At 37.7% G+C, this 17,865-nt stretch overlaps 2 protein-coding genes across 6 annotated transcripts in view; one reads left to right on the top strand and one right to left on the bottom strand.

Moving 5' to 3' along the window:
* LOC107568490 (aspartate beta-hydroxylase domain-containing protein 2-like) overlaps window positions 1-804 on the bottom strand; it is a 4,944-nt gene extending 4,140 nt beyond the window's left edge. For 2 of the 3 annotated variants that reach the window (XM_016254460.1, XM_016254473.1), the window contains exons 1-2: window positions 475-804; window positions 1-44 (exon numbers count right to left, since the gene is read on the bottom strand). The exon at window positions 1-44 is cut by the window's left edge and continues 399 nt beyond it. In XM_016254460.1, coding sequence (XP_016109946.1) covers window positions 1-27 — 27 coding nt within the window. In that variant the 5' untranslated portion in view covers window positions 28-44; window positions 475-804. The remainder of the gene's footprint in view (window positions 45-474) is intronic. The other variant, XM_016254467.1, reaches the window with a different exon arrangement.
* A 2,501-nt stretch (window positions 805-3,305) lies between these two features.
* sez6l2 (seizure related 6 homolog (mouse)-like 2) lies at window positions 3,306-17,435 on the top strand. Of its 3 annotated transcripts, none has more exons than XM_016252673.1 (20): window positions 3,306-3,464; window positions 6,505-6,583; window positions 6,710-6,838; window positions 6,938-7,159; window positions 7,956-8,092; window positions 8,273-8,372; window positions 8,759-8,851; window positions 9,575-9,760; window positions 9,878-10,061; window positions 10,327-10,490; window positions 10,590-10,784; window positions 11,092-11,230; window positions 11,325-11,521; window positions 11,604-11,798; window positions 11,941-12,135; window positions 13,966-14,157; window positions 14,243-14,281; window positions 14,376-14,493; window positions 14,867-14,978; window positions 16,175-17,435. In XM_016252673.1, exons 1-20 carry the CDS (start codon window positions 3,384-3,386, stop codon window positions 16,202-16,204), a joined length of 2,787 nt encoding a protein of 928 aa, XP_016108159.1. In that variant the 5' UTR covers window positions 3,306-3,383; the 3' UTR covers window positions 16,205-17,435. The 3 variants fall into 3 exon arrangements, with proteins under 3 accessions (XP_016108159.1, XP_016108168.1, XP_016108173.1); XM_016252687.1 differs by having other exon boundaries at window positions 3,398-3,880; XM_016252682.1 differs by lacking the exon at window positions 8,759-8,851 and having other exon boundaries at window positions 8,273-8,465.
* The last annotated feature ends 430 nt before the right edge of the window (window positions 17,436-17,865 follow it).

Here is a 17,865-nt window from a genome sequence, read left to right as displayed (position 1 = left end):
CGGCACCAAGTCCAGAGACCAGGGCATAATGCTGAGAGAGTGAGCTTATAGAGAAAGAAAGAAAGAAATGATTCAATAATCATGATCTTCATGAACTTCTCAAGTGCTTATTACATGAGACTTTCTTCAGCGTCTAAAATCAATACACTTTGACTTATTTCCCTTCCTTCATGTTTAATAGCTGAATAATTAATATGCAGCTGACCACAGATAATGAATATTAATCAATCCGAGGCTTCACTCGGTGAAATATCTCTCGCTCTATTGCATAATGATTCCTGCTGCAGCCAGTTTGTGTGGTCGCCTTCATTCTCAACCAGCACTCACGTTGCTGAAACATTGCACATGGATGTCCGGAGAGAGCGTGACAGCGGAAAGAACCGATTTTAACCGAACATTGCAAGTTACCATTCGGACACTTGCAGCGCGATTTTCTTCAATTTTAGGGTGTTCTGTATATGTGTGTTCTCTTACCGTTTCTCCACGTCTTACTCAGTCTCTCTTTCCCCCGTCGTTCTCACCACGTCCCTTCCTCTGTTTATCTGCAGCCCTGCAAATACAGTAGATTCCGCATTCTTTGCTTCCGTAAGGCTGGAAGAACGACTCCTCCTTCTTTACGGAACAGAACGAAGATGTTTTTATTACCTTTGTCCATGTACTGACGCATCTGAATCAACCAGGCCCTCGTTACTGGGTTGTTAAGCCCTATTTGAGAATTGTATGACCCCTTCTTGCTGTTAGCCGAGAGCCGAAGGGGCAAGTTTCAGCACCGAGACGCTGGACAGCTCCTATGCGAGCCTACGTCTGTCTACGTCTTGCGCTACTGTAGTTCAACCACTGTGTGGCGCACGTGAGGTAGACAAAAAAATACACTCAAACCAACCAAACACCAGCCTGTAGTGAAGGGGAGTCTTACCATTTGATGAATCAGTTCTTTCGAACAGTTGGTTGATGAACTAGTTCTAAGAACTAAAACTTTTCTGTATTGTTAAAAGCGCTATATAAATAAAGGTGACTTGACTTGACTTAAGAACGATTCAGTGATTCTTTCATCTCATCACGTGGTCACTGACATCACGGCGTGAAATGTTTGCGTTCCGTAAAACATTACAGTAAACTAAATTCCTGTTAAATTGGCCGGTTTTCACAGACAAGCCCTGCTAGCATGGACATCGGTGTATAAGCACACTTTTCACCCCACAACTATTTCATATGGAATGACAAGGACATATTATTTAAAAAACAAATCTTTATTCTATTAGACTTGGTTCAATTAAGGTATTCTTTTAGTAAGAGACAGTAAGTTAATTCCCATGGGTAGCCATTTGTTGTCATATACTGAATTTCTCCAAAAAATCCAATTGCCAATTAAACCAAGAGAATTTGCTATTGTTCTTGACACAATTCCAAAGAGTGTGATGTTCCTTTAAAACAAATCTGCATTTCAGAAGAAATCAGCATGGATAATCCTTGTGGAAGTATTTTCCTTCAAAATGTTGATATTTTAAAACAACAGTGAGATTATAAGGAATGCTCTTTGTTCTGTGCCCTTACCTGCAGCATGATTTTTTATTACCAAATAAGATTCCTCTTTATTTGGTCATATCTCTTTGGTTAAAACATGGAAACAGCCAAATAAGTTTTGTATCAATAACAAAATCAAGGAAGTGTCTTACAAAATCTACTTCATAGAATTTATCCTGCTAAGCATGTTTTGGAAAGATTTAAGCTTAATAAGTCATATACCTGTGAATTTTGCGGTCAAGAAAAATAAACTATTGTGCATCTCTTTTTTTCATTGTATTTACTCAAGATTATTTTGGAAGGATTTGGACTTTTATTTTAATAGAAAAATAGAGTGTATGATAGAAATGTGTATATTTGATGTGCTTTTTTATACAGAAAATTAAAATTTGAATGGTAAAGAACAGCATATTATACATTTGTTTATTTTAGGAAAATACCATACACATAAGAAGAAGTGGGCTCAATGTAAACCAATTTTTTCACATTTTATAAAGGACTTAAAATATAAGTAAATCTCTTGGGAAAAAAACATGTAATGGTTTGAAAGTTTGAAACGTAATACTCTGAAAATATTGAAATGTATTTATTTTTTCCTAGAATAAAGTACAATCAAAACTTTATATTATAATCACGTTGCACTTGAATAAAGTTAAAGGTGTAATCTGCCGATTGTCCTGCAGGTGACCGCATAAATCTGTCTTCTTACGATGCATTTAGGGCTTTAACTCCAGAGCACTCGTAGATCTGCGATGATTTTCAAGTGCTACTTAAGTTACGATGCTTTTGGGAAACAGACCGTAATATTAAGATCAGTCGTACGATCGTTTTTACGAACTTCTTAGGCTTACGACGCTTTTGCCAAAAGCATCGTAAGCTAAAGTACATCGTAGACCCATTGAACCCAATGGAGCTACGATCAATTTAGGCTTACGATGCTTTTTGGAAACGCTGCTCTGTTTTGTGAATCGATTCATTAAAAGAGCCAATCTCCCGTTAGCCTGCAGACGGACAGAAACGGACAAAAAAAACAAGCGAATAGAAAAACAGGCTAGACAAGATGTAAAATGATTATTCCTGTGAATCGAAAGGTTTATTTTCTCCTTAGGATGTGAGAATGAGATACAAATACTTGATATTAATTTAAATGATTACTTAAAATCTGTTTGTTGTGGTATTTGTTAGTGAGTCTGTTGACTCGAGAAGTCCTCGGACAGGCTCATGCCTTCTCCAAATACCCACACATGTTCTTTGCACTTGACCACTTGACTACGTATATGATGTATTTCCTGTATTTGGCCCAAGTGTTGAAGTGAGCATGAAGACCACAAGTGTGTGGACAACTTTTCATTGCCTGATGGGACACACTTACAGTGTTGTAAACACGCAAATTGTTTACAGTCTTTTTTTTTTTTTTTTTCAATACTTTGCATTTTAAAATCAACTTCTAAATGTCTGTTCAGTTGTCCCTATAGATGACACAATTTAATTAAGTGATAAAAAGCAGTTGCAAATGTTATAAACATACGAATCTTTGCAACAATAAAATGTGTAGCACTTTGTTTTACAACCAAATTATATGTAATATCTTATTATAATTAATATTGAACTTACATTGGAAAGGTTTCTGTGACCTCTCGCGCGATCTCGGCAAAAAGTCTCACGATTTATTTCCAGAACAGGATGCATGATGGGATACACTAAGCCTCGAATAGCGGGGCGGTATTCGAGATAGTGTGGATTTAGTGCGCGTTAAGGGCACTGTGCTCTGGCGATTTTAAGACCTGGGACAGTCGCGCGCACGCGCTCTCAAGTGTGGGTATTTGGAAAAGGCTTTGGACAAGGGGTGAGTCTCATTCATGAGTCGGTTCATTAAAAAGAATCGACTCACAAAAACGATTCGGACATCGCTCATTGACATTCAACACGCCAACCATACGGTAGGAACTGCCATCTATGCCTGCTCAACGCTCACCTGCTAGCCTGCCACAGGCCTAAACGGACAAAAATAAACGAATGAAGAAAAAAATACAACGAAGAACGGACGCAAACTGATTTTTTTCCCTGGAACGAAAACGCCATTGTCTTCTCCGTGAGTTCGAATGGAACAGTCGTATTTGACAAAAACTGGGCCGGGAGCGTTCCAATGATTATTTAAAATCCGATTGCCGCGCAGCGCCAGTTGTGGTATTTTGGAGCGAGAGACGGAGGATCGCGCAAGAAACGCAGCAGCGAGAGCGGTGCTAGAGAAACACACACACACACACACACGAAATATTCCAATAATCACCAGGACAAGGAAAGAAACCCAGAGGATTCAGTTTGACGAATAGAAAAGAGAAACTGCGTATTGCGGGTGCGTATATGTTTTGTTTCACAGTGGTGTTTTGGCGAGCTTGGTACCTTGCGCGACATCCACCTGCATAAAGATGCAACGGATGCGTTCATGAAATCATTGTAAACCATTCATATGAATCCAATATTGCTTTACTTCAAAAGAATTGCTGGTTTATTCAGTCTAGACGGCTTGCTAATGCGTTTTGGGGGGGAATGGGCGTCTTGCGTCATAAGAGCAGATGTTTTTGAAGCAGATGAGGAGAAGAGCGTCTGAATAAATGATCTGAACGCTCTGCCCGCAGTGTCAGCAACATCATCTGCTCGCATATTCTGTCGTGGTTACCATTAGTGTGGGTATTATAAATGAATGTCGAGCCTCAATATGTTTTCATCTTCCTCTTGTTCATTTGTATTATGAACCATTTCTTTTTGTCAGCATCGGCGTGTGCGGTAAATACTAAATGAGGCTTGTGGTGGTGACTGGGCCACTAGCAGACCTGCCCTGCTCTCTTCTACCTGTCTCTCGTGTTAGCGGGGACATCATTGATCACTGAACGTGGACACGCCAGGGGCCACATGTCTCGTGCGCTGTCAGGCCTCGAGGGCCATGGCGGGGCCATAAGATTTGATATACGACAAAAGACCCAATGGCTTTAGGGAATATTTTACGAGATGACGCATTTCTGCAGTTTATTTTCCTTTCGAACTTCGGAATTAAGAAACTGCAATGTTTTTGGCCGCATATCATCAGTAATTGTTTTAAATTGCAGTGATGAAAACCTAATTCACCAAACTAACTCGTATGTGACCATGGAGCACAAAATCAGTCATAAGTAGCGCAAGGTATATTTTGTAGCAATAGCCAACAATACTCAAACTCATCAAAAGTCAACAAGTTCAACAAGCAACAACGACTTATCCAAGTGACTGCTGCAGAACGCACACGAGAGAGAGACGAGGCAGCGCAGATCGCGCGTCTCATAAGTGAGTGGTAATTTACCGAACGTGGCACTTGCGGGAGTTAACACTTAACACTGTATGCAATACCCGCAACCTCACACCAAATTTCAGGCCGTGTAGATGGGCAAGCATATATTCAAATCATTTAGTGAGCAGAAATCTAAATTTTACCTTAACATATTAAGTTAGAGGAAGATCGACTGAATTGATGCTTGAATAATGCACTTCCAGCAGCCATGATAAACAGTTGGCGGTTAAAGTTTTCTATGCACAATTTGATTTGACGAAAGTCACGAGACCTATTACTCTCTATCCAATCACGTTGATGGATAAAAATGAAATTAAAATAAGCATGTAACGACCACAAACGGAGGAAAATAGCGGAGTAAAAGTACAGATACATCATTTAAAATTTACTCAAGTAAAAGTACACAATTTTTAAACTACTCAAAGTACAATTACTGATAAAAACTACTTAATTACTGTAACGTGAGTATTTGTAATTCGTTACTTCACACCCCTGGTCAAAAGTATCGAATCTTCTCTTATGACAAAAATCATTAGGATATTAAGCAAAGATCATGTTCCATGAAGATATTTTGTAAATTTCCTACCGTAAATATATCAAAACTTATTTTTTGATTAGTAATATGCATTGCTAAAAGCTTCATTTGGACAACTTTATTTTTTTTGCACACTCAGATTCCATATTTTCTAATAATAGGATCTCAGCCAAATAGCGTCCTATCCTAACAAACTATACATCAATGGAAAGCTTATTTATTCAGCTTTTAGATGATGTATAAATCTCAGTTTCAATAAGTAGACCCTTATGACTGGTTTTGTGGTCCAGAGTCATATTTAACTAACACTTTAGCTTTAAGGACTTAATCAATTTTTTTCTTTCTAGCGTCCCTGTATTTTCCTATTTGTTGAACTAGGAAGTTTAGGCGGGTTATATCGAAGTACTCCATGCTTTAATTTAAAACAATAGCTAATAAGCTGCATAAACCATGATTTTTGTACTTAGCAGTGTGTTTTAGGTATCGTAGAAGGACATTCTCGTTCTGGAGAGCTTTCGATTGGACAGAATTTGCCAGTATCTGAAGAATTATAACTGATGTTGAAAAGTTTGGGGTTGGAAAGATTTTTAAAATGTTTTTGAAAGTCTCTTATGCTCATCAAAGCTGCGTTATTACTGTAAAAACCGTAATAATGTGACACATTACTACAATTTTTAATAAAATACTGTTATATAGTTGAATACATTCCTGTGATGATAAAGCTGAATTTTCAGCATCATTACTCCAGTCTTCAGTGTCACATGATCCTTCAAACACTCTAATATGCTGATTTGATGACATTTTTAAGTATTATTTGATAAACAGAAAGTTCAATAACACAGACTTTACTTGAGATAGAAATCTTTTGTAAAATTATAAGTCACCAATATTTTTTATACATTTTCACAGTATGACAAAGACTAGTTTTATAATGTATATTATGGATCTTTCAATCAATTTTTAGGAGCATACATTTGTCACAAAAACTATCGTTTTATTTCATGGATTCTTTAAGATCATAAGCTTTGACTTACTATCTCCCTTAACTTTAATCTTTTCCTTTTTACCCTTCTTTCCCTCTTACTACTTCTTTTTTTCTCTCTCGTTTGCTTGCACCCAGGCTGTCCTCTCATATTTAAAAATGGTGTCCACAGTTTTTGCTGTGACACTGTCTGTCACACTGCTGCACCTGGCTTCAGGTAACGTGTGCTTTTGTATGTTTAACTATTGACGCGAGGTGAATGCACATAATATATGTAGATCACTTTACAATTAACCTATTTAGAGGAAAGAAACTAAGTTTGACAGTTCAAGGGTCTTTTTAGGTGCATCTTTAGGGACGTCAGATCCTGAGGCTCCTCCCACCGTGACCCCCAGTCACCAGCCCTTGGGAGAACGCATCCATGCTGCGCTTCTGAGTAAGGAGTACCTGGGCCGCACCCCTGGTAGCAGAGGTCAGTCCTTTATAACAAGCACACTTCAAACTGCATACTTTTAATAATAAACCTGTCACCACTATTTACCATAATCTAAATCTGGGATTTAACTCACAGGTACAACTACTAACCCGACCCAGGCCATCCCGTCCATCAGAGAATCAGATCCTGCCTCCACAGTGATATCACCAGGAATCCTCACCACCGCAGTGACCTCATCAGCTGCACCTCAAGCAGGCCAATCAGGTTTTGGGAGTGTCGTAACGTCACCACCAGCTGAGGAAGAGACCACAACCACTCTAATCACTACAACAACAATAACAACAGTGCACACACCAGGTAGCTCTACCTATGAAGCTCTAAACGCCACAGATGTCCCTCAGTGGGTCTCAGACCATTAAAATAATTTCTAAATAATAGTTTATGGTTGCCAGGACACATTTCCTAATACTAAGGTTACTTTTTCTAAACTCTTCACACTCCTAACCAACTTTCAGCTTAGCCAGCTTGGCATAGCAGTACATTTTATATCCAAAATGCACCAAAACTATCAAAACTCTTCATACTGTACATGTTTATACTGTACAAGTGTCACTAATAAAACAATGACCTAAAACACTAATAAGCGGTATACAGTGTTTTCTTTTGTAAATGTTTTTACAAAACAAGAATGACAGCTCTCTTTTTAGAAATCACTGCAGTATGTTACATGGCCATGTTTGCATTACAGTACAAAAAATTTCCTATTGTCTCCTTTTGTACTGTATAGATGGTAATGAAACTGAAAGACTAACACTTGCTAGGTATTCAGCTATATATAATTGTTTTGATAGTACTTAATCTTTAAGATTTGGAATATATTTTAAAGTGGTATTACTGCAGAAATGTATAAAGTATTATCTTGAAAACATGCAAATTGGCCAGTAGGTTCATATAAATTTGCTTATGTCTGAGTGATAAAAAAATTCATGTAATTTGAAAGATGTAGTCATTGAATGTATTTTGCAATGGAATTGGCCCACAGTTTGGCCCACATAGACCTCTCTCTCTCTTTCTCTCTCTCTCTATGTATATATATATTATAATATTTAAATTAATTTAAGTTGTCTTTAACACTTTTAAACTGTCTTTCCAGTTCAGTGCAATGCCAGTCTGTCAGGAATGGAGGGAATAGTCGAGTCCCCTGATCCACTCTCCTCCTCATCTCCCTTTTCTCCGCTGGAGTGCACCTACAGCATCACCGTTTATCTTGGATATGGTGTTGAAATACAGGTGTTATGGCTTCACCGTTACCACTGTTTCCATTATAACCTCAGATATCCTCTCTCTATGTCACCATGGTTACTGGCTGTTAACATAGCTAATGTTCTGAAATTTGCGCTTTGCCCTTGATACAATCTCGGACAACGACATCATTAACTGCTGTTATGGTACCACCTGTCTGTTTTAAAGGTGAAGAAAGTAAACTTGTCCAAGGAGGAGTCACTTACCATTCTGGAGTTGGGTGGGACAGCGCCTGAGCTTTTGGCCAATGAGACGCTAATGAGCGAAGGTCAGGTGATTCGTAGCTCAACCAACCAAGTGCAGATCCACTATAAGAGCCTGAAGCAAGCCAATCATGGTGTTTTCAGCTTTCACTATCAAGGTATTTTGCTTGTAACAATGATTGAGACTACCGTTCAAAAGTTTGGGGTTGTACGATTTTTTTTATTATTTAAAAAAATCTCTTATGCTCACCAAGGCTGCATTTATTTGATAAAAAATACATTAAGGCAGTAATGTTGTGAAATTTAAAATTTCAAAAAACTTAAAATTAGAATTGTAAACTGATATGGTTAAAAACGCATGATTTCAGCGCAATAGTCATGAAAATCAAAACCAAACATCGTATCTCGTATCTGAGGTTTGAACTGTAAAGGTACAGTCTAATGAGCGAAGGTCAGGTGATTCGTAGCTCAACCAACCAAGTGCAGATCCACTATAAGAGCCTGAAGCAAGCCAATCATGGTGTTTTCAGCTTTCACTATCAAGGTATTTTGCTTGTAACAATGATTGAGACTACCGTTCAAAAGTTTGGGGTTGTACGATTTTTTTTATTATTTAAAAAAATCTCTTATGCTCACCAAGGCTGCATTTATTTGATAAAAAATACATTAAGGCAGTAATGTTGTGAAATTTAAAATTTCAAAAAACTGATATGGTTAAAAACGCATGATTTCAGCGCAATAGTCATGAAAATCAAAACCAAACATCGTATCTCGTATCTGAGGTTTGAACTGTAAAGGTACAGTCCTATTCTGGAAAAGGGGGCGTGGAGCAGCAGCTCATTTGCATTTAAAGAAACATGCGCGAAAACAGCGAATTTCTGCTTCCACTAAAAATAGGCATTTCCAAAATGATATAATAAATCATCTGTGGGGTATTTTGAGCTGAAACTTCACAGACACATACTGGGAACCCCTGATATTTATATTACATCTTGTAAAAGGGGCATAATTTTCAGGATTCTTTGAAGAATAGAAAGTTTGAAAGAACAGTATTTATTTAGATTAGAAATCTTTTAACATTATAAATGTCTTTACTGTCACTTTTGATAAATTTAATGCATCCTTGACGAATAAAAGTATTAATTTCTTAATTAATAACTTACTGACCCCAAAACATTTGAACTGTACTGTAAGCGATATGTAATTTGTGTGTTTTGACATGACAGGAATAACAGAGTTTTCTTGTTCTTTTAAAAACCCATCCCAGCGTTCCTCCTGTCCTGCTCGTTTCCTCTCTCCCCTGAGAGTGGTGGAGTGACTGTCACTGATATTCATCCTGGAGGTCAGGCTCACTTCCACTGTGATCCTGGATTTGAGGTCAGAGGTCATGAGGTTGCAACCTGTTTGAATTCCACCCGACCCAAGTGGAGCTCCCCAGAACCCCAGTGTGTGGGTGGGTTACGTTTTTCTTTCAGTTGTTTTGTTGTTTTTCAGTATTTACAGTTGCTTGAAGACATTTCTGTTTATTGCCATGTGTATAAGCATTCACGTGTGTTTTTGTATATTAAAGCTGTATCTTGTGGAGGGTGGATTAGAAATGCTACTGTTGGACGCATCCTGTCTCCAACCCTCCCCTCTGCAAGTAACCATAGCAGCGGTAGCAACCTGAGCTGCCATTGGCTGCTGGAAGCCAAGGAAGGCCACAGGCTCCACCTTCATTTTGAGAGGGTGGCTCTTGATGAAGACAATGACAAGTGAGAGTTCATGTCTTCACTGTCTTCATCTTATTTTTGATTATTTATTTTTGTACTTATTTTTAATTTTTCTCTACACTCATGTAGTTGCAATAATATATGTATTTAGAAAAAGTACAAGTTATACAGAAGTTTTCTGTTTATGAATGAACACCAAATGAGATCTTCTTCCAGTACAACCTACCATGATCTCAGTCCTTCCTGGATCATTTTTAATGTCACACTTTTCTTAATGTTCTTTTTTGTTCCGTCATCCCTGTCCTAGGCTGATTGTGCGCAGTGGCAATTGCTCTACAGCGCCGCTCCTCTTCGACTCGGATCTGGATGACATTCCAGAACGAGGCTTTGTGAGCGAGGGAATGTTTCTGTATGTGGAGCTCACGGCTGATTCCTCCTCCATCCCACTGCTGCTGGCTCTCCGCTATGAAGGTAAGACAACATGTTACACATTTAACAAAACATATTTCATTACTCTAACCATATATTACTATAAACTAAAAAAAATAAATAACATCCTTCCTCTTTCAGCGTTTGATGGGGAACACTGTTATGAACCTTACCTGCCTCATGGGAATTTCAGCAGCAGCGACATCACCTTTCCACTGGGTACTGTAGTAACCTTCTCATGCTCTCCTGGTTTCGTCATGGAGCAAGGCTCAGGAGTTATGGAGTGTGTTGACCCCAATGACCCTCACTGGAATGAGAGTGAACCTGTCTGCAGAGGTAGGACATCACATATTTACAATATTTGTACACTACCATTCATGAATTTGGGGTCAGTAAGATACTTCTATTCAGCAAGCACATGTTCCTGTGGCTCAGTGGTAGAGCAATGCGTTAGCAGCGCAAAAGGTCATGAGTTCGATTCCCAGGGAACACGCATACTGGTAAAAAATGTATAGCCTGAATGCACTGGAAGTTGCTTTGGATAAAAGCGTCTGCTAAATGCATAAATTATTATTATCATAAAATCAGTCTGGCCTAATAATGTGAAAGATGTTTTAATAATCCCTTCTCTTTCTTCTCTCAGCTTTGTGTGGCGGGGAGCTCACAGACCCGGTGGGAACTGTGTTGTCACCTGACTGGCCACAGAGCTACTCGAAGGGGCAGGACTGTGTGTGGCAAATACATGTCAGCGAGGACAAGCGCATCGAACTGGACATACAAATGTAAGTATTTCTATTTGATTGTAACAGTTTGTGTTTAATTCTGTTTTTGGTTTCATTCAATATTTTTATCTATTTTCCTATCTTTTGTTTGCAGTTTGAACATCCGCCATAACGACATTCTCACGCTATTTGATGGCCATGATCTGACGTCACATGTGATTGGACAGTACCTGGGTTCAAGAGAAAGGTTCAGGGTTGTATCAGGAGGTTCAGAGGTCACTATTCAGTTTCAGAGCGATCCTGATGACTCCACATTTATACTGAGCCAAGGCTTCCTCATTCACTACAGAGGTACATGTCAAAGGGGTTGTCCTTTTTCTGTATCTTTTGTACTGTAGCTTACAGTGATGCCACTTCCTTTCATTCCTTGCAGAGGTGGAACCAAATGACACATGCCCTGCCCTTCCGCAAATTGAGTTTGGCTGGAGCAGCTCCTCCCACCCGTCTCTGGTGAGAGGCAGTGTGTTAACCTATCAATGCCAGCCTGGTTATGACATTGTTGGCTCTGACATCATCACCTGTCAGTGGGATCTCTCCTGGAGCAACAACCCGCCGACCTGTGTGAAAAGTGAGCCGAGTTATGTTTATCATTGGAGCACAATGATGTATTTAATGGTTCCCTTTGGTTAGTAGACTCATAATTTACTGGTTTGATTATTTGATTAAGACTGAACACACTCTTTTTCCTTCTGGCTTTGATGTCCCTTTAGTCCAGCAGTGCCCTGATCCAGGAGAAGTGGTCAATGGAGCACGCTCAGTACATCCGGAGTCCGGTTTTGCTGTGGGAACAGTGGTACGCTTCACATGTAACCAGGGTTATCAGCTGGAAGGCCCAAACCAGATCTCCTGCCATGGCAGAGACACCGGCATGCCCAAATGGAGTGACCGCAGCCCAAAGTGTGTCTGTGAGTATATGCTATTTATATTTGTGCACATGATGAGGTATGTGGGGGATTGTGTATGGTGGGAGAAAAGTTGAAATCCCACCCCCCACCTTAATTCTGTATGGATTTAATTCAGAAGTTTTTTTTTTAAATGGATTAATATTAAAAATTAGGGCTATCAAAATTAATGCGTTCATACATACATATGATTAAACAAATTGAATAAAAGACAAACAACAACAACAATAATAATTGAAATATAAAATGTAAGATTTTAATCAATTGAGATTTGAAATGCGATAGTGTTCAATTACTAAATAATACACTACTTTCAAAAGTTTGGACTCAGTAAGATTTTTTTTAATTAATACTTCTATTAAGCATGGATGATCAAAAGTGTCAGTAAAGACATACAATGTAATTAAACATTTTAGATTTCAGATAAATGCTGTAAAAAACATCACAAAAATATTAATCAGCACAAGTTTTCAGCATTGATAATTTTAAGAAATGTTTCTTGAGCAGCAAATCAGCATATTAGAATGATTTCTGAAGGATCATGTGACACTGAAGACTGGAGTAATGATGCTGCAAATTCAGCTTTGCATCACAGAAATAAATTGTAACTGTAAAATGTATTAAAAAGTTATACATAACTGTATTGTAGATCAGAAAAAATGCAGGATGGTAAACTAGAGAGACTTCAAAAACTTAAAATCTTACAGACCCCAAACTTGTGAATTCTAGTATATGCAGGATAAAACATTGCAGATACAGCTAAATATCTTGTCCCAAGTAGGGCTGGGTGATATAGCTAAAAAACTGATCAACGATATAATGTTTCATATCATTCGGTATCGATAATTATTGACATTTTTTATAACCTTTTTTTAAACAAAGAGCAATAGAATTTTTTTTTTTTATTTAACCACTGTATTTTTAAATTAACCCAATTTATTGAGACAAACAACAAATATTTTTTGTTCTAACAATCACACACAAAATAAAAATTAAACAAATACCTAATTTCTAATGTTTTATATCCAGATTAAATAGGTTTTAAGGAAACTTTTGTCTTGTCTCCCGAGGCCACAGGAGGGCGCAATGAGCAAAATAATGCAGCACATTTAAATTGTCAACGCAAGGAAATAAGTCTATAAAAAATTAACTCATAAAAATCTAATATAATTTCGTAAATTGTATAAACAATTATGAACAAAACAGCATCATGTATTTATGCATTGCTTAATCCAAAGAGCGAAGCCGATCGCCGATCACACAGATTGCATTTAAAAACATATGAGACGCAGTGGAAAGGAATAAACCTCCACAAATTCGTGAAGTGTTTTCTAAAAGTTTAAACTGTTTTAACTTTGCATGACTTTCTATGCATCTTTTGTGTGAGAGACGCAAGTGCAGCAGTCATTTGTCCATCTAAAAAATGTTGAATGATTCACGCTGAATGTGTGAATGGCTTGGTTTCGGTTTTTTCTATTTTAACCCATTCAAGATCTTCTCCGCATTGAGCTTCTATTTTTCTCATATACATTCAAATGCAAATGTTTACTTTAAATTTGACTAATATTCATTCTTTATTCACAATCTCCTCATCACAGGCAGGCACAGCACTAAATTCAGCATGTGTTTGTGTGTGCTGTCTGCATCACTCATAGCACGTGCCTATATCGTGCACTATATCGAACATTTTTTATATCGTTATCGAAGAAGGTGTACCGTCGATAAGTATCGATACCGTTTTATCGCCTAGTCCCAAGTACCAGATTTCTGTCTAATGTACTAACCTCTATGCCACCAATCAACCATATTGCCCTCTATTTTTCTGCTAAACAGTAAAATATGATCCATGCCCAAACCCTGGCGTGCCTGACAATGGCTACCAGACTCTGTACAAGCACAGTTACCAGGCAGGTGAGACACTGCGCTTCTTCTGCTATGAGGGCTATGAGCTCATTGGGGAGGTCATCATCAACTGTGTCCCAGGACACCCCTCTCAGTGGAACAGCCCACCACCCTTCTGTAAAGGTATGTGAATGTGAACTAGTCTAATACACAGAGTTGGCATTTCTATCTGAAGAGTTTGAAAACGTCATGTTTTATTTATTTGCAGTGGCCTATGAAGGGCTACTGGACGATCATAAACTGGAGGGTAACGTTGGTTATCATTAAGTACTATTCATATTGGTTTGATAATTTGGTCCACTATGTCACATAATGATGTTATTAATCTCCACTCTTTGCAGTTTCTCAGTCATTAGAGGCCTCTCATCAAATGCTGAGCGAAAACATTGCATTGGCTATTATCCTGCCAATCATTCTGGTCATCCTTCTGATTGGTGGAATCTACATGTACTATACCAAGTAAGTTTGGCATGCTTGTGTTTCTGAATGCTTTTGTTTTGTGTTAAAGTTAACATGAAATCAAAATTGGACCTATTATTATAATAAAATATGTACTTTACAATGCGAATGTTCCTGGTCTTATTTTGTATAATTTACTATTGCACATTATTTCAGAGAAAAGGTCGTTGTTGGTGGCTCTTGGGCTGGAAATTTGAAATTAAATAAAATAAACAACATTCTTAATTGTTTTCTAACATTTCCTAACCCATTTCCCTATGAATAAAATCAAACCTTCCTTGCATTCCTTGCATCAAAACCTTCTTTACAGCTGTTCCTTATTTAGCTCTTCTGCACTAACACCTCTCTCATCGTCTCTTCCTGTCTCTCTCAGTGTGTGTAGGTGGCAGTGGAAACCGTTGTTCTGGAAGTCTCTCTCTCACACCCACTCCTACAGTCCCATAACAGTGGAGTCTGACTTTAACAACCCTCTCTATGAGGCAGGGGTAAGATGCTCACAACCTAGTGGAATTTGTACTTATAAACTGTTAGGATGTGTAACTGAACACCAAGAAATCCAAGGCATTGATTTTCTCTTTAGGGAATCATAGTCTGTTTGCTATCTTCGATCTTGCAGATCTTCCAGCACAGATATTCCCTGCTCTTATTTTATGTGTAGAAATATATAGATGCACTACCATTCAAAAGTTTGGGTTTAATGTTTTTGAAAGAAGTCTCTTAGCCCGCGGTCACACTAGACTTTTCATTCCATCGACTTCCATTCATACGCATGCGAATGTGTCTGATCGGAAACGCAAGCCCGTGCGAAGATATTTTGCTGTGTTCCAAAGTTCAAACTTGGTGAACTCTGGCCAGCGAATTTGCATCACGTGACACCGTGTGACCAACGACAGATCGATACGTCACAGCATGACCTCATATCTGAGTTAAAACAACATACATTTGAAACTGCAGTGCTGCAGGAAAGTGGAGTAGATTGTATGTTTTTACATTTTAGATGTATTATAATTTGTTACGTGTTGAATTTAAGTTTTTAAAAAGACGCTGCACAGCGTGACGTCACATCACGACCGTTGGAGAAATTGTTTTGCATTCTCAGTCTAGTGTGACTGCGGCTTTATGCTCACCAAGGTTGCAGTTATTTGATCAAAAATACAGTAAAACCAGAAATATTGCAAAAATATTATTACAATTTTAAATAATTATTTTTCATTGTAATATATTTTCCAAAGCATCATTACTTCAGTCTTCAGTGTCACATGAACCTTCAGAAATCATTCTAATATGCTGATGTGTGGCTCAAGAAACATTTATTATTATCAGTGTTGAAAACAGTTCTGCAGCTTAATTGTTTTTGTCAAAATCCTGCTTTTTTCAGGATTATTTTATGAATAGAAATCTCAGTCATAAATGTCTTTACTGTCACTTTTAATCAATTTAATGCATCTTTGCTAAAAGTATTAATTTCTGTTTTCTTTTTTAAAGCAATGAAATCATATTCTGACCCCAGACTTTTAAACAGTAGTGCAGATGCTGCTGTATCGTTTTATTGTATGTAATGTCAATTTATCTGTATTATATTAATTATAATTTTTACAAAAAATAAACAATGCTGCTTGGCTTTAGATGACGATTTTCTGTCGTATTTGCTAGTGAAGTTTGTTTCCCTCTCTGATTGTAGGACACACGAGAGTATGAGGTGTCCATCTGAGACCGAAGTCTTCAAATGAATCCAAATTTTGGGTGATTGAAAAGGAGAAGAAAAGAAAGGATCCTGTTATTTCTCTCTCTCTCTCTCTCTGCAAGACATTCATTTGTTTTACTAAATAATGACAACACATGAATCCCACTCTGCACAGTCTCTCTCTCTCTCTCTCCTCCCTCTCGGGCGATTCACTGATGTATGTATGCACGTACCAAGTGCGTTTGCTTGTGAGTTGATGCAGGTGCCTGTGTAGTATGTTAGCGCATGTTTACATGTGTGTATGTTATTGGCTGTATATGTACATCAGAGTAATGAAATACTGAAAATAACGAAAAAATAGTTGTATGTACATACGGTGAGTATGAATTCCACTGTCAGGCATGTTTTATAACAGAAGGTCTGGTGCCTTAAGGACTGTAAAGTGATGGAGTGAAAGAACGAGAAATTGAATTGGGAGAGAAAGAGAGAGAGAGAGAGAGAAAGAGAGAGACTTTGACAAAGATAAGTACACATACCTATATAATCTGAAAAATGAAAACTATACTCTCATGTTCCCATGTTTGTATACAGACACATGGCCACACATTCACACGTACATATACATGATGACAAGAACATATTGAATGTAAATATTTTGATTGAATATTGAGTATACAAACGGATTCAGTGCCAAAATACATCCCATAATGTGACGTCACTTCACGTTTCACTGGTTGCCATAGTATTTCTCACATTATTATGTAATAATGAGGACAATGCCAGCATTTCATATTGTTCTTTGCTGTTTCTTAAGAATCTATTTCTGCTTGATGTTGAATGACCATGTTTCAGAGGAGCGGAATGTCCTCTCGCTTACGGCACGCAACGATTGTATATTTTACCGCTTCAGCTTAAGATTCATGATCAAGTATACTTACAGTCATTGTTATCAGAGTTGATGTTGTTGCATATGCACTATGTTGAGGAAAATATATACAGAAAAAAAACTGCTTGCTGTGATGCAGTAATCGAACTGAAATGCTTTTTATAAATTGCATTTTTTAATTCATTTATTTATTTATCTCATGGTTTCTTGTTAATATGCAGTGAGTTTCGTCTTTTCCACTGTGCCATAGCCAGAGCCCATGTTGTGGAGGGCTTTGTTGCATTGTAGTATTACTTGATTGTTATTTATTTATCAACATAATATACTTGTCATGAAGACATTTATTTGCTGAGATTTAAGATTAAATAAAAGTCTCTGTTGGATGGTGAATGTGTCTTTCATAAATTACATCTTTATGGATAATACATACTGGTATTTTTTTTTTTGCTATTAGCAAAATAGCATATAGATAGATATACACAAGCTATAAACACACACACTTTTACGTTCTTGTGTGTGAATACACAATCACACGGTAAAAAAAAAAAAGTTTCTCACGTTCCCAAGACAGAATTATTATTATTATACACAAGCTATAAACACACACACTTTTACGTTCTTGTGTGTGTATACACAATCACACGGTAAAAAAAAAAAAGTTTCTCACGTTCCCAAGACAGAATTATTATTATATCGACGATACTGCCTTGAAAAATATCGGTATCGTATCGAAAACAAAATAAGTGGTATCGCCCATCCCTAATGGCTGGCTTCAGACTGGAGGCGGGACTAACTCGCTTGA

Source organism: Sinocyclocheilus grahami, unplaced genomic scaffold (genome assembly GCF_001515645.1).
Source record: "Sinocyclocheilus grahami isolate Dianchi unplaced genomic scaffold, SAMN03320097.WGS_v1.1 scaffold27.1, whole genome shotgun sequence".
NCBI lineage: Eukaryota > Metazoa > Chordata > Actinopteri > Cypriniformes > Cyprinidae > Sinocyclocheilus > Sinocyclocheilus grahami.
The sequence above is the reverse complement of the archived record's forward strand: the minus strand, read 5'-3'. Positions and strand labels throughout refer to the sequence as shown.

Bases quoted from the DNA above. Each gene is read 5' to 3' on its own strand.
- sez6l2 (XM_016252673.1), top strand. From the start codon at position 3,384: ATGAGTCGGTTCATTAAAAAGAATCGACTCACAAAAACGATTCGGACA. The intron at 11,231-11,324 runs GTAAGTATTTCT...TTTTGTTTGCAG, and splicing joins ATCGAACTGGACATACAAAT to TTTGAACATCCGCCATAACG. The intron at 12,136-13,965 runs GTGAGTATATGC...TCTGCTAAACAG, and splicing joins CCGCAGCCCAAAGTGTGTCT to TAAAATATGATCCATGCCCA.